At 42.3% G+C, this 15,055-nt stretch overlaps 1 protein-coding gene across 1 annotated transcript in view; it reads right to left on the bottom strand.

The window, feature by feature from the left end:
• The window catches only part of LOC111142854 (NBPF member 26), a 141,492-nt gene extending 131,006 nt beyond the window's left edge, over positions 1 to 10,486 (bottom strand). Inside the window, 1 exon segment of the mRNA XM_022496209.1 lies at positions 10,346 to 10,486. Coding sequence (XP_022351917.1) covers positions 10,346 to 10,486 — 141 coding nt within the window.
• Between the last annotated feature and the right edge of the window lie 4,569 nt (positions 10,487 to 15,055).

Below are 15,055 nucleotides of genomic sequence, written 5' to 3'. Positions count from 1 at the left end.
TTTCCCTAGCAACTGGGCTAATTATAACTCCAGCTACCTGGTAACAGCACTAGATTTCCCTGACTCTGGCTGGCAGTTTTAAAGCTGTCTCAGCTCTGTTGGCACCTCCTTTACTGAGAAAGTATCAGAGGAGCCGGGAGATGCAGAGACCTGTGCTAGGTGAGAGTATGCAGAGGCTGCTCAGAAACACAGAGCTTCCATGCCGGGAGGGATGCTAGTGACCGTCCCGGTCCGGCCCTCTCATTTTATACATGAGTAACCAGAGGCCCAGAAAAAGTGACTTGTCTTAGTCAGGAATCTAGCAGTCTTCTGAGGTCTTTCTCTTAATCTTCCCACACCATCTATCACCCAGTCCTACAGATATTTTACCTCCGTATTTCGCAGATCAGTTCCCTCCCCTCTATTCCTATTCCCATGGCCCTCATCATCTTTTGTCTGGCCTGTCCTGCAGACTTCCTGCCTTATCTTTCTGGAATCCACCCTCCCCACCCACCAGAAGGATCGAGCACTTCCCCTGCTGCTTGAAGCCCATCAGTGGCCCCTTATCATCCTCAGGATAAAGTCTACAGTTTTTTTAAATGGCACAAAGAATTACGGCCCGCATACTCTACAGCCTCATTCTGTGTCTAGCACTTAAATTTAGCAACACAAAACCACTTATAATTCTCCACGCATTCCATGTGGTTTCTTGCCTTTGGCATTGGCTTCTGGCAAAAGCCCTTTCTTTCCACCTCACCATCCACTGACTAATGATTACTCTCCTTTGAAGACAAAACTCAGGCATCATCTCCTCAAAGAATCCTTTGTGGATTTTCCTTCCCTCTAGTCTATTCAGTTGGATTAGAGTTGCCTCATTTGAGTTTGCTTATACTCTGTACACATCCTTTTTACTTTTTTACTGCTTTTTACCACACTCTATCACTCGTGCTCTACTCATCTTTGAAGCCCCAACTTCCAGCACAGTATTCAGAATACAGTAGGCACCCAATTAATGTTGATGAATGAGCAAATGGATAAATCCAAAGCCCTCCATGATCAATCCCTGCTTATCTTTCCAGTTCTCAGCTTACAGCTGCCACAAGCCCAAGACCGTGTTCTAGCCCCATAGAATGACTCAAAGCATGCCAAACACAACATGCTTTCTCATGACTTTGTGCCCTTGTATATGCTGTTTCTACTGTCTAAGATGCTCTCCCATCCCTTGTTGTGTACTTTTAAGATTCAGTTCGAACTTCACTCACTTGCAAACCCTTTCCTGGTGGATTTTGTCATTCTCCTTAGGACTTCAGAGCAATCTTACATGTCTTTTTTTTTTTTTTAAGATTTTATTTGCTTATTTGAGACAGAGAGCACACCAGTGGGGGTGAAGGGAAAAGGGACAGAGGGAGAGGGAGAAGCAGACTCTGCTGGGAAGGGAGCCCCACATAGGGCCGAACCCAGGACCCCCAGATCATGACCTGAGCCAAAGGCAGTTGCTTAACAGACTGAGCCACCCAGATGCCCCCATGGTAACCTTTATTATGCCATTTTTATTTATTTGATATATTTCTTCACCAGCATCTGGCACAGTCTCTGGCATGTAGCAGATAGTCAACAGATGCTTCAGTGAATGAATGCATGTGTACAAACCTGAGTAACTGAATGGCCAAGGTGATAATGCAAACAAGGGAAATATTGAGAATGCCTACTCTTTCAATAATACCATGTTATTTCTATCAGTGTGTAAACTTTGATGTACATAACCAATAGGAAGAGGAAATAGCTTTATAATAAGTTTACACAACAATACAAATTTTGTAGACATAGTTAAGGAGATAATCAGAAATGGATTAGAATTAAATTAGACTTCAGAATTAAGTTTTAGATTTATTTTCTAGTGACTGGAAGAAAAGGTCTTAAATATTCAAAGAAAAATATTTCTTTTTTCCAACAGGCAAGTATTATGACTTCTAATTAAAGCTCTTAAAAATGAGAAAAGTGGGAGGCTTTTCTCTCTGGGTGGCTCAGTTGGTAGGGCATCAGACTCTTGGTTTCGGAGCCCCACATGGGGCTCCATGCTCAGCACAGAGTCTGCTTGGGATTCTTCTCCTCTTCCTCTTCCTTCCCTCTCTCACACATGCATTCTCTCTCTCTCAAACAAGTAAGAAAAACTTTTAAATGAGAAATGCTGTATTAAGCAAAAACAGAAAACAAGTTGTTTTTGGTCGAACCTTCCACAACATTTTAAAGTAACTATAACAGTTATGAGAAAGTTGCTTGAGAATTTTTTTCCTGTAGTAAAATATACATAATACAAAATTTACCATTTTAAGCATTTTTAAGCATGCAGTTCAGCAATATTAAATACATTCATATTGTTGTGCAACCATCCATCTCCAGAGCACTTTCTCCAACCTACTGTACCCATTAAACAATAACTTCTCAAGATACCTGGGTGGCTCAGTCAGTGAATGGAGCCCTGCCTTGGCTCCCTGCTCAGCGGGGAGCCTGCTTCTCCCTCTGCGCGCTGCTCCCCCACTTGTGCTCTCTCTCTCTCTGACAAATAAATAGATAAAATATTCGAAAGGAAAGAAGGAAGGAAGGGAGGGAAGCAGAGAGGAAGAGAAATAAGAAAAAAGAAAAGAAAAGAGAAGAAAAGAGAAGAAAAGAAAAGAAAAGAAAAGAAAAGAAAAAGGAAGGAAGAAAGAAGGAGGGAGGGAGGGAGAGAGGAAGAAACAAACAAACAAACAACTCCCCTTCCAAATCCTCCCCCAGCCCCTGGCCACCCCCATCTACTCTTTGTCTCTATGAATTAGGCTATTCTAGGTACCTCATATAAGTGGAACCATATAATAGTTGTTCTTTGTGGCTAGTTTATTTTACTTAGCATAATGTCCTCAAAGTTCATCCATGTTATGTGTCAGAATTTCCTTCCTTTTTCAGGCTGAACAATATTCCATTGCATGTGTGTATCATATTTTGTCTGTTACCTGTCAATGGATATTCAGGCTGCTTCCACCCTTTGCCTACTATGAATAACTTTGTTATGAACATGGGTGTACAAATACCTGTTTGAGTTCCTGATTTCTCTTCTTTCAGGTATATACCTAGAAGAGGATGTGCTGGATCATATAACAATTCTTTGTTTAATTTTTTTAGGAATCATCATGCCGTTTTCCACAGCAGCTTCATAAGTATATACTGGGTTTATAGTTTTTCCACACCCTGAACAACATATGTTATTTTCCAGTTTTTTATTTTTTTGTTTTGTTTTATAGCAATCACCTAATAGCTGTGAAGATTAAACCTTTTCTAAACCAAGAACACAAATACCATTTACAACGATTTAAGGACGGGGTCTCCCTACTTTCTTCCTACTTCTACTCTGAAAAGAAGAGGAAATAGGCAAGCATGCCTTTGCAGATCTCAGGAAGCTGAGAATGATGAATCACACACACAGTGTGCACAGACATGGACTATATTCACCCCAGGCTTCCAGAGAACTATTTTAAAAATAGTTTGGCCAAAGTCGTCCTGATTTCCCTTCTCTCTACTTGTATTTCTCCCTTCCCTACTATACACATTTCTTAGACTTCTCAAAAGTAAAACACAGAGGAAGAGAAAAACCTTAGCAGCTAACTAAACAAGGGTTTAAAGGTTTACTAAACTGTACAAAGAAAAGAAGAGTCAACTCTGTTAAATATAAGAAGAAAACCATTCACTGCAACAGCAACTGGACCATCCCATATGCAATAACCCAAGAAGGTATCTAGGCTCCAGGATGTGTCCCCAGATATGCAGGATAGAACAGTCCTTCACACTGATTTAACACCTAACACTTTAAAACAGGTTTGCCTGTGGGGAGGACGGCAGGGCCAGAATTCAGGCCTCTATTTTAGGAAACAGGCTCAAAGGAGTTGTGGATATGGCCAAGGTCACGTAGCAAGGAATATTCAGAATTCAGGTCTTATGATTGAGTCCAAAAGTTGTCTCCCTACATTTTGCTGTCCCTCAAAGATAAGAGTCTTTCTCTAATTGCTTTCCATTGGTTTAAGTCAAAGTTCCTAAACTGTATAGCCCAACAGAGTTCCTTGGGACTTCACTGAACTTTTGGGCGCTTAGCACAGTAACACTGCACGTAGGCTGTTCTCATTATATTGTCCAAAACCTAAGCAACTCAGGTTAGAACTAAAGAAAATCAGTTGGTGAACCAAAGAGCAATTTAACAAAGAGAACAGATCTTAAGATTTCTTGTTGCAAGAAAAAAATATTTTAGTAACCATGTGTGGTGATAGATGTTAACTAAACTTATTGTGGTGATTGCGTTTGCAACATACGCACATAGCAGATCATTATGTTGTACGCCTAAAATGAATTTAATGTTATATATCAACTACATCTCAATTTTAAAAAAGGATAGTTCTTAAAAAGTGAAAAAATAAGGGGGGCCTGGGTGGCGCCATCGGTTAAGCGTCCAGCTCTTGGTTTGGGCTTAGGTTGTGATCTTGGGGTCGTGAGATTGAGCCCCACAACCGACTCCACGTTCAGCATGTCGTCTGCTTGAGACTCTTCCTCTCCCTCTGCCCCCAACCCTGCCTGTACTCGCTCTCTCTATAATAAGCAGATAAATATTTTTCAAAAAATTTAAAAAGGCAATAAAAACTTTTTAAAAAGATAAAATGAATTAAGAACCAGACCAAGCTATATTACAAAGTATTAAATCAAAATGATAAAAAATTTCAAATTAAAGCCACAGTCAATAATTTTTGTGAAAATAAAGGACTTTGTACCATAACTAAATAAAATATTTTCTTTAAAGAACCCAGAAATTTAACAAACCCAGCCTTTCTTCTTTATTCTCTTTGAAGGAACATTCGTATTTGAGGGTGACAGATTTGCTACAATACGGGCACTTGGATTGTATTATGTTATTTATTTATGGGCAAACTAAAATGGAGAATTAAGACAAATAGGACAAATGGTCCCAAATCCACTACTGAGGAAAAAAACTGACTTGAAATAAAAAATGATTGGATTTATATGGGCAATTTTGTCATCCCTCCATTTACCACGATAATGGCAAATATTTCTTAAGGGCTTACTATATAATAGGCATTCTGCTGATTTCAACTAATCAGCTCATTTAATCCTCCCTCAGATCCTAAAAGATTGGTGCTATCACAACACCACTTCAGCTCAGAGAAATTACAGTATTTTCCCAAATTAACACAGGTAGCGAGTAGTAGAACCAAGATTCTTTCTCAGGTCTATTGGGTTCATCTCTTAACCACTACTTCCAGTGATCACAGAATAGAAGAAATGATGAAAATTTCAGATGCAAGTAAAGTCAATAGGCTGTTTATCATGATTTTTAAAACCTGCTACAGACGTATGCTATGTATAAACTCCAAAGTTTGTTCAGGAGAAGTATCATCCAGTCTCAAAGATGAGAAAGCACAGCTCAGAGAAGTCAGGCAGTTTAAGAGGCTGACATATAAGGAAATACAATGCTTTCAATTCCTATATAAAGGCCAAAACCACTTTAACCTTCTAGTATCAGTAATGTCACACTTAAACATTGACTCTACCTGGTCCAGGAAGACACCATTCAATTTTTCCTGATGGTGTTTTTATCTGATCTGGCCAGATTTTAAATTCCATTCTTAAAAGGGAACCCTAAAATTTTTTAAAGCAATCTTAGTGGGGAGGGGCACGCCTGGGTGGCTCAGTTTGTTAAGGGTCCAGCTCTTGGTTCTGCTCAGGTCATGATCTCATGGGTCATGAGATCGAGCCCTGCATCAGGCCCTGCGCTCAGCTGGGAGTCTACCTAAAGAGTCTCTCCCTATGCCCCTCCCCCTACTCTCTCTCTCTCTCTCTCTCTCTCTCTCAAATAAAACAAATATTTTTTAAAAAAATAAAGAAACCTTGGATAATAATAAATTCACACAGGTTGAACAAGTAAGTAGTCATCATGGGGCAGAAACAGTTGATAGTGGTTTTGCATGCTCTTTGTGGACTGGATGTTTACCACATAGCAGTGGATTTCATAAATTCCAGGGTTGGGCATATTTCTAGTGGCAGCACACTCAGCAATCATGAGAAGATGCAGGATTAGATAATCAACAACAACCAGGAAGTCAGCCAAGTGGCCATCCAGAAACTATTTACCAGAGCAGCTGCAGTCCAGAAATGCTCCCGGCCAGTCTCCCTAGGAGTGGGCCATACTCAGCTGTGGACCACTTATGGCATTTTCTCACTTAACTTTGCTCCATGATCAGGAGCTTTATGTACTGCAGTGGTTTCTCCCCTTAGTGCTTAGACCTTCAAAACTGTTCCCACAAAACCTGAACCTACAATTAATATTTGCTACCAACAGGGGGCAGTGGTACCTGATTATGCCCCAGTTTATTTGGGCTGAAGGTAAGCAGCCTCTTCCTGTGTTGTTTCTTTTTAAATTGCTTACAAAAATTGAAGGTTAGGGGCGCCTGGGTGGCTCAGTGGGTTAAAGCCTCTGCCTTCGGCTCAGGTCATGATCCCAGAGTCCTGGGATCGAGCCCCGCATCGGGCTCTCTGCTCCGTGGAGAGCATGCTTCCTCCTCTCTCTCTGCCTGCCTCTCTGCCTATTTGTGATCTCTCTTTGTCAAATAAATGAATAAAATGTTTAAAAAAAAAATGAAGGTTAAAGGATAAACACACAACAGAAAAGCCTCCAGTCTCACAGAACCAATTTTTATGTATGCTTTAATACTATTTTATTAATCTGTAGCTAGCATGAGTTTTAAGATTATTTCTGAATTCTCTGAACATCTCGAAAGACAGAAACCCCGAACTCCTTTAATTTATTTGCTTTAAAGTTGATTCTTCTAGGTTTTTACGTAGTCCTCTTTTACAACTTCTCATACAATTAAACATCCTTATAGCTGCCATTACAATTAAGGATTATGTCTAATTTAGGTTAGTCTCTCCCTCACTCAGCTACCTAACTGAGGACTTGCCACTTGGTGAGAGAAAGATTGAACCCTTTTCCAGTCCTTTTCTCCTAAAGTTTCCCATATTTCCCTTACCTGCAGTCATGGTGAAATGCTTGATTGTCTCTCACTAAGTTGGTAGTATTTTACTCTTTGGTACATATATTTAACAAGAATCTGCTGTTGCAAAATATGTAAAATGATAAAATAATTACTATTCACAAGAGACTTACATTATGTAAGTTTCACAAATAGTGGTTTTATTGAAAAGAATCATGCACAGGGGTGCTTGGGTGGCTTAGTCGGTTAAGCATCTATCTTCAGCTCAGGTCATGAACCCAGGGTCCTGGGATCAATCCCTACATCTAGCTCCCTGCTCAGTGGGAACTCTACTTCTCCCTCTGCCTCAACTGCTCCCCCTGCTTGTGCTCTCTCTCTCTGTCAAATAAATAAATAAATCTTGAAAAAAAAAAATCATGCATCCATCACCCAAGTTAGTGTGGGTTCTCACTTGGCTGGGTGTGATTTAATATATTTAATTTATTTAAAGAAGTGACCTTCTGGGACACCTGGGTGGCTCAGTGGGTTAAAGCCTCTGCCTTCAGCTCAGGTCATGATCCCAGGGTCCTGGGATGGAGCTCCGCATCAGGCTCTCTTCTCAGCAGGGAGCCTGCTTCCTTCCTCTCTCTCTCTGCCTGCCTCTCTGCCTACTTGTGATCTCTGTCAAATAAATAAATAAAATCTTAAAAAAAAAAAAAAAAGAAGGGACCTTCCAACGCTGGAGAAAAATCAAGCTAAGTTTGCTTACACAACACGGCTCTAAATTCACATCTGAACCACTTGACTTACCATGTGATGCCCTGCATTGTCACCCTCGGTGTCTCTTCACCCACATTGCTACTAATCCATTGTCTTAACCTTGTGGAACCTCAGTAAGGCATATTCATGGGAATATCTGCAGGTGAGATTAAAAGAACCTCTTTCTCATTTTAAAATCTCATAATAACTATTACCATTGGTAAACGTATAACTACTACCCCCTCATTTACATAAGAAGCTATGAAGGTTACAAAGTGCTGTGATCGAAGTCTTCTCATTTAATCCTTATGGCTGCTATTTATTCATACTCTCAGCAAATAATCTTCAGTGCTCAGGGACTTGTGTGGTATTCTGCATGCCAATTCTACAGGGGCTGGCACAGACTCAGAAAGGTTAAATAACTTGCCTAGATCCCCTGGTTGTCCAGGGCTCTGGCTGGGATGGTTTTCTGATCCCTTGTCCTTCCATCAAAATGGAACTGCCCTTGTTCCTATCAATCCCTCATCACTGCATAGTATGATAAATTCATTTCAACTATGATGTTAATGATCAATCATGGCTTTATGGGTTTTGCTTCCCAAATAAGAAGAGCATTTTAACTTAAACCTTCAGTGCTTCCCAAAACAGCACAGCCAAATGGGATGAGTAATATGACAGATGGACTGAACAAAGATTTGGTAAGAAGGGAAAGGAGGGGACATAGTAGTCTGCGATTCCTTAAATCATAGGATGCCAGTGGGTGCCTGATGACTCTGGCTTAAGACCAGGAACAGATAGGGCTTAGTGGCAACACTAGGCTAATAAAAGGGTTAGCACCTTGGCATGTGACAATGTCCTATGACTGCTCTCCCAGACTGCCCCTCTAGAATCTTTTTTTTTTTAAAAGAATCTTCTTAATCATACTTCTCTAGGAACATAACGGTGCCCTCCCACACCCCACCCAAAACGTTCCCTAAGGACAGTCTTGTTAGTCAGTATAGAGCACAGGGTGAGACCAAATGATTAAAGCAGTCAGTTGATTGAAGCTTAAAAAATTCCTTTCCCTTAAATAATCCAAAGACACTGCCCATTCCTTCTGCCTTGCTTTGGAGACAGCTAATGAAAAATGCTCCTCCTTCTGTACAATGAGCAAATTCATTCACTATTTCTACCCTAAGGCAAAGACTGCCATTCCTCCTTCCAGCCTCCTCTCCATCCCACTGCATTACCAACCCTCCCTTGAGAACAGCTTCCTTGACATCACCCCTGGCCACTCCATTCAGGCATGCTTACTCTATAGCCACGTAAGAGAGGACAGGTGAGTCTGGACGAATTTCAGGAAGATGCAGGTTAAATCATGAAAATCCAGGAAAGATGGAAAACAGGGCTTAATCCCCCAGATTTAGCTGCCCACATTAATTTACCAAATAACTGTTTGGGTTTCAAAGACACCAGTTATTCCTCTGATCCAACCTATTATCTAGCAACCTGTAAAAGCTTCCCAAACCTTCTTCTCAATAGGAGAGGGCACACATAGACAAAGTATAGTCTGCTGGTGTAAACAGATGAGAGATTTAGAAGCTCTGAAAAAATCAGAGGCCACCAGTTCCGGGTCACTCGGGCCCCTTTAGAGATTGTCCAGACACTAAGAAGGCTAAGGAAGCCAACATTATGGTAACCAGTTAGGAAACTTCACCCAAAAGCCCTGAGTCCTCTTACCAAGGTGCTGTCTCATCTCACCCTCCCCTCAACCACCCCCCCTCCCTCTTCCTTCCCTACCCCAATCACTCATGCATCAACCCAGACCACCCTCCCTCTCAGAGAGGCACCACTCCCTCCCACCCCTCAGGCCAGCAGCACCCTTTTCTTCATTCTTACGTGAACTAGTCCTAAACCTGAAAATGCCGAAGATGCCAAAGATTCCAAAGATTCTGCCTTTCAATCTTATCTGCATCATCTTCAAAAACAAACACAAAGTTCTCAGGGGCAGAACCCTGCGCAGCCCTGCCCTTTGCTCCGTCCGCTCATTCCCTGCGGTCACTGAGCCAGAGCTAGAAGGGGCCCTTCTCTAGCTGAACATTTACCCTGGAAACTGCCCGCTTCAGTCACTTCTGTGGCTTTTAAAAAATGCAGATTTCCAGAGGGCGCCTTGGCGGGCTCAGTCATAAGAGCATGTGCCTCCTGGGGTCCCGAGTTCCCGCCCTATGCTGGCTGCAGAGATTACCAAAATAAATTAAATAAACTTTTTAAAAAATGCAAATTTTCTCTTCCCTTGCGTTACTCAATCAGAATCCCTGGGGGGTAAGGCAGGGAATCTACATTTCAAACCAGTTCCCCAAGGTGACTGTTCTGAACAGTTCCACGGCAGAGCAGACTCTGATTTAACCCAGCTCCCTCTCCTTACACACAAGGAGAGCACAAAACAGGCACTAAAGAGGCGAAGTGGGCTGGTCCAAGATCACCCCGAGTTCCGAGGGCCAGACCTGGTGTGGAACCTGCCTCCCTCCCTAGTTAGCACCGTGGGAGGTAGGAAGAGCCTGAGGATCAGAGAGTGGGCCACCAGCCCCCGGCCGGCCAGAGCGCGCTGCTCCTGCACTCACCCGCTTGTAGATGTCATCCCGGCTGGCCTCATACTTCTGTTGCATGCGCTCCTCCAGGAAGTAGATGCGCAGCTTGAGGCTGAAGTTCTCCTTCTTCAGGTCATTGAGATGCTGGGACAGAGTGCGATATCCATTAGACATGGTGGGCAACCCATGGGGAGCAGCATGCCCAGCCGCCCCCTCACCCTAGGAACATAGTGCGGCTGTACCGCGGCATGAAGCGAGCCGCTGGGACGCTGCTGGGGCTATGGCGACATGACCCCGGGGACTGGCGCTCTCTTGGGGACCTGAGACTGGGCTCACTGCTCTGGGTGCTGGAGTGCAGCGCACTTTCCTTTTTTACCTCTGGGAGATATTTGTGGAATCCCTGACAGAGGAACATGCTGCGTGAACTCAGACACAAGTGGTGTAACCCGACTCCGAGCCGGGACCGGGCTGTCACCCTCCCCAAGCCTCCCAGGCCCAACAGCAGGCAGTTAACAGTTTCTTGGAAAAGAGAGAGAACTGACTCCCCCCACCCCCCAGCCAGACACTTCCAGGAAATGGAAAACAGGAATACTTCAAGGTGCTGGGGGGCTTGCACAAAAGGAGGAAAATGAAGGGCTGTGTGTGTGAGTGGGCACACTCTCCGGTGGCTGATTTGCACAGTAAAACCCCAAGGGGGCACCTGGCTGGCTCAGTGGGTAGAGCTTGAGCCTCTTGGTCTCAGATCCCAAGTTTCAGCCCCACACTAGGGATAGAGTTTACTTAAAAATAAATAAATAAATAAATAAATAAATAATAAGCAAACAAACAAACAAAAAATAAACCAAACGAGTGTGGCCAAGAGCAAGAAATCGATTGCCATAGGAAAGAGCACATGTCAAATATCCCCTTTCCATCAGGTGCAGATCTTAAAAAACCTGTAACAGAAGACCTCTCCAATGTTTCTCTGATGATCCAGAACTCACCTCTAGCCAATTCCTTCCCAGTTTTCCTCCCTGGACTTCTCAAGTCCTGAAGCACTTAAATAAATGCCTTCCCTACCATGTGCCTCCCAGCCACATACACACCAGAGCCACCCCCAAAGTAAGAGTAAATCTAGTTCCCAGGGTGGACAAGCTCACAAAGAGGCTGGGCCAAAGGCTCCTTCCTCCAAGGGATGAGGGAAAGAGAGGGCTGAGGGGGGGTGGGGAGGCATCAGTCTGGAGCCCAGAGATTTCAGCCAGTCACTGGTTCTTAACTCTGGCACCTGCCAGGCACTCATCACCAGATCCTGCTCACAGAGCAATTTAAGATCCTTGAATAGCAGCTGCAACATGAGCAGGAAGTATTATTTATACCATATCACCCGGGACTTTGAAGGTGACTGGGAGACCATCGCACAGCACATATATGAAACACCAGTTCTTAGTTCCAGTAAAACAGGGTTGAAAAAAATGTTAATCTTGGCAGGTAAAGTAAAGAAAACTAAAACCTTTATACTTAAATCAAGTACTCACTTATTCCCTAACCTACCAGCTCTTCATTCTTTTAACTCTATCTTAATTCTTCATAATAATTCTACTCAACTTCTCCTGAGTATCCACCAGGTAGTATGTTGGGCATGACAGATACAACGATGAAGACTTTCCCAACTCTCAAAGAGCTGGGTGGCCATACAGATGTAGAGATGTGGTTTCCACTGCAATCCTCCAGGCTTGTGTTAGTCAAACGTTTTACATTTTATAATGTAATCCAGTACAAACACACACATATACGCACACAGATATAACTAAAGTAAAAGTTTCACAAAGTAATGTTATCACTATGTGTGATTTTCTATTCTATTCTGGTGTTTTTCTATTCTATTATTCTTCCTGGGAGTGACCCACTGAATTGATTTCAAGACCCACTAAGACGTTTCACACGTAAGTTTGAAAAACACTGCATGTATGAGAACCCAGAAGGAAGAGTGATTCATTCTTACTGGAATGATGAGAAAAAAGCTTCACTAAGACTTGCATGGCCCTTTGAAAGATAGAAAAAGTTGAACTGAATAAAGTGGCCTCAGGAGAGCATAATTGGAACTGAGCATTCTCTCAAATAGATTTGGATTATACGTGGGCAACACATTTCTTACCGTCAACTGTAATCGAAGACAAAATATTCCTCCTTTCTAAAAAAAAAAAGTACACATTTAAAACTCATTTATCTGTTTTCATTAAATCTGTGCTCTTGAAATTAAAGAGTATCATTTAGACTGAGAGAGAGTGAGGAAGAGGAAAGTCTAAATAAAAACTTGGAAGATCCTTTTCTGGTCTGAGCTCTGTTACTAAATAACTGTATGACCTTGGAAATGCACCTCTCCAGAGGCCTAAGTGTCCTCATTTATAAAATGAAGTGGTTGGAAAGTAGGTGATTTTTAAGGCCCTTTTCTGGCCTAAGCTCCTAGAGGAAATAACCTACTTATTATCTCCTTATCATCTACTACTACCATTTTGCACAAGGGGAACTGGGCTGCCAGATTCTAGATTAGTGTTTAATCATCATTTTGATGTCTATTTAGATTCTTTTCACATAAAAGTCACATAAGATAGTTTAATAAAAGTTCATGGAAAGTAAAATTGCATATGAATGCAGGGATTCTTACCCAACCTAGATATTTCTTTCTACACATAAATGCCTGTTTCATCTTACTCCCAAGGATAACTTGCTTTTTTATCTCTCTGGCCCTTTATCTGGTTAGTTTTTGTTTGTTTGTTTGTTTGTTTGCCAGCTCCTTAAAGTGAGTGCTTAAACAATGGTTGTTAGTTCATCCCCCTTCTCATGTTTTTCTCTCCATACTTCCTCCCTTGAGATTTTATCCACTTTTAGAGCTGTCACTGTGGCCTCCCAAACAACCCCCAAACTTTCACCTGAGTCTTCTCCCCCAAGGTCTAGCCCTCCATATCCAGGTTCTTGCTAGATAGCTCAACTTGAATATGTCATTCTCACAGCAAACCTCACAGCAAAGACTTTTGCGACAGCCCGTCATGTCTGCCAGACTTCACTCCAGTCATCTGTTCTCATATTATAGGCAGAGTAATGTTTTCAAAACTCAAATCTTATCCTGACATCTCCCTTACTTAAAACCCTTTACAGGCATCACATCTCTCTTAGAATAAAGGAAAATGACATCACATCCCCTCAAGAACACCGCTTTTTTTCAAGTCCTGAATTCCAATCCCACCCAAACAAAGCCTTCTCTGCTATCCCAACCCAGAAAGGAATGATGTCTCTCTCTTTTGAACTCCTCAGGCAAATATCAACATTGGGCAAGTGTTCTTAGGGGGCCTCATGACAATGTTTATACGTTGTCTGGGAGGGGGGTTACTTATGCCTCTTAGAGTTATTGAACTTTTCCTGTGTTTATGTCTCTCCAGCTAGTCTATGAGCTGCCCAAGGAAAGGGTCAACGACTCACACATCTTTCTCTCCTCCTTCAGCTCCCACAGCCAAGAAGCCCTCCCCAGTAACACACAGCTGGCTTACAACTACCTCCACCACACTGGAGAGTTTTTCTGTGGGCTGACAAGGCATATTTGGAGTCTTAGCACTCTCACTGCGTAGTATTTAGGAAGCACTCCCTAAATATTTGTTGAATTAGTGAATAGATAAGTATTCCATATATACTTTACTTTTTGCTGATCTGACCTGATGGGGCTAGCTTGCTTATATTATTCTCACAATTTTCCAATAATACAGAAAAGTTTGTTTTAATAGCTCCAAAGAGACTACATTTGCTAGAATGGTTCCTGTAGAAAATTTCTAAGTTTACATACCTATCTAGACCTTCCTCTTGGACTCCAGTCTACACCTAACTTCCCAGTAGAAATGTCGACTTGAATAGAGACCTGTCATCCTTGTGGCATCTGAAACTGGAGTCCTGATCTTTCCCAGCACACGTGTTCCTACCCCAGTGGATCCCATTTCAATTGGTAACAACCCAGTATGTGCAGTTGTTTGGGCCAAAATCTTTTGAGTTATTCTTGTCTCTTCTTTCTCATATACATCATTGCATCTGTCCGTAAATCTTATTATTTCTACTTTCTAGAGAGAGAGAATCCATCTACTACCATTGCATGGTCATTTCCCCAACTCTGGCCCAAGAGGCTATGATTGAACACTCCCCTAAATTACTTGAATAGCCCCGGTAACTGGTCTCCCTGCTCCCACCCTAGCTCCCCTATAATGTATTCTTAGCACAGCAGCCACAGGGACCCTTTAAAATACATCAGATTACTCCTCTGCCGGAAACCCCCACTGGTTTTCCATCAAATTAAGAGTGAAATGCTAAGTCATTTCACCAGCCCATTAAGGCCCAAGGCCCTAATCTGGAGGCAGGCTCCTCGCCCTGTCTTTTCCCTTTTTCTTACTACTCTCCCCCTTACACACTTTTCTCCAGCCATAGGCTTCCCTTTGCTCCTTCTCAAAAACAGCTAGCACCTTCCTTCCTCAGGGTCTTGGGGCTTGGTGATCCTCCTGTATGGTATGCTCTCTCTAGCAGATTCTCTTCCTCACCTTCTTTAGGCCTTTGATCAGATATCATGCCCTCAAGGAAGTGACCACCCTATTTAAAAGTGTAACTCTCCCTAGACCTCACCTCAGCAATCCCTTCATTGTTTCTTTTTTAATCCGTACACTTTCATTGCTTAAAATATTATATTTCCTTGTTTATTTTGTTACTTATCTGTCTCTGCCCACTAGCATG

Source organism: Enhydra lutris, unplaced genomic scaffold, assembly GCF_002288905.1.
Source record: "Enhydra lutris kenyoni isolate GAN:26980312 unplaced genomic scaffold, ASM228890v2 scaffoldscaffold9, whole genome shotgun sequence".
NCBI lineage: Eukaryota > Metazoa > Chordata > Mammalia > Carnivora > Mustelidae > Enhydra > Enhydra lutris.
Note: the sequence above shows the minus strand (reverse complement) of the source record. Positions and strands in the feature narration are given on the sequence as shown.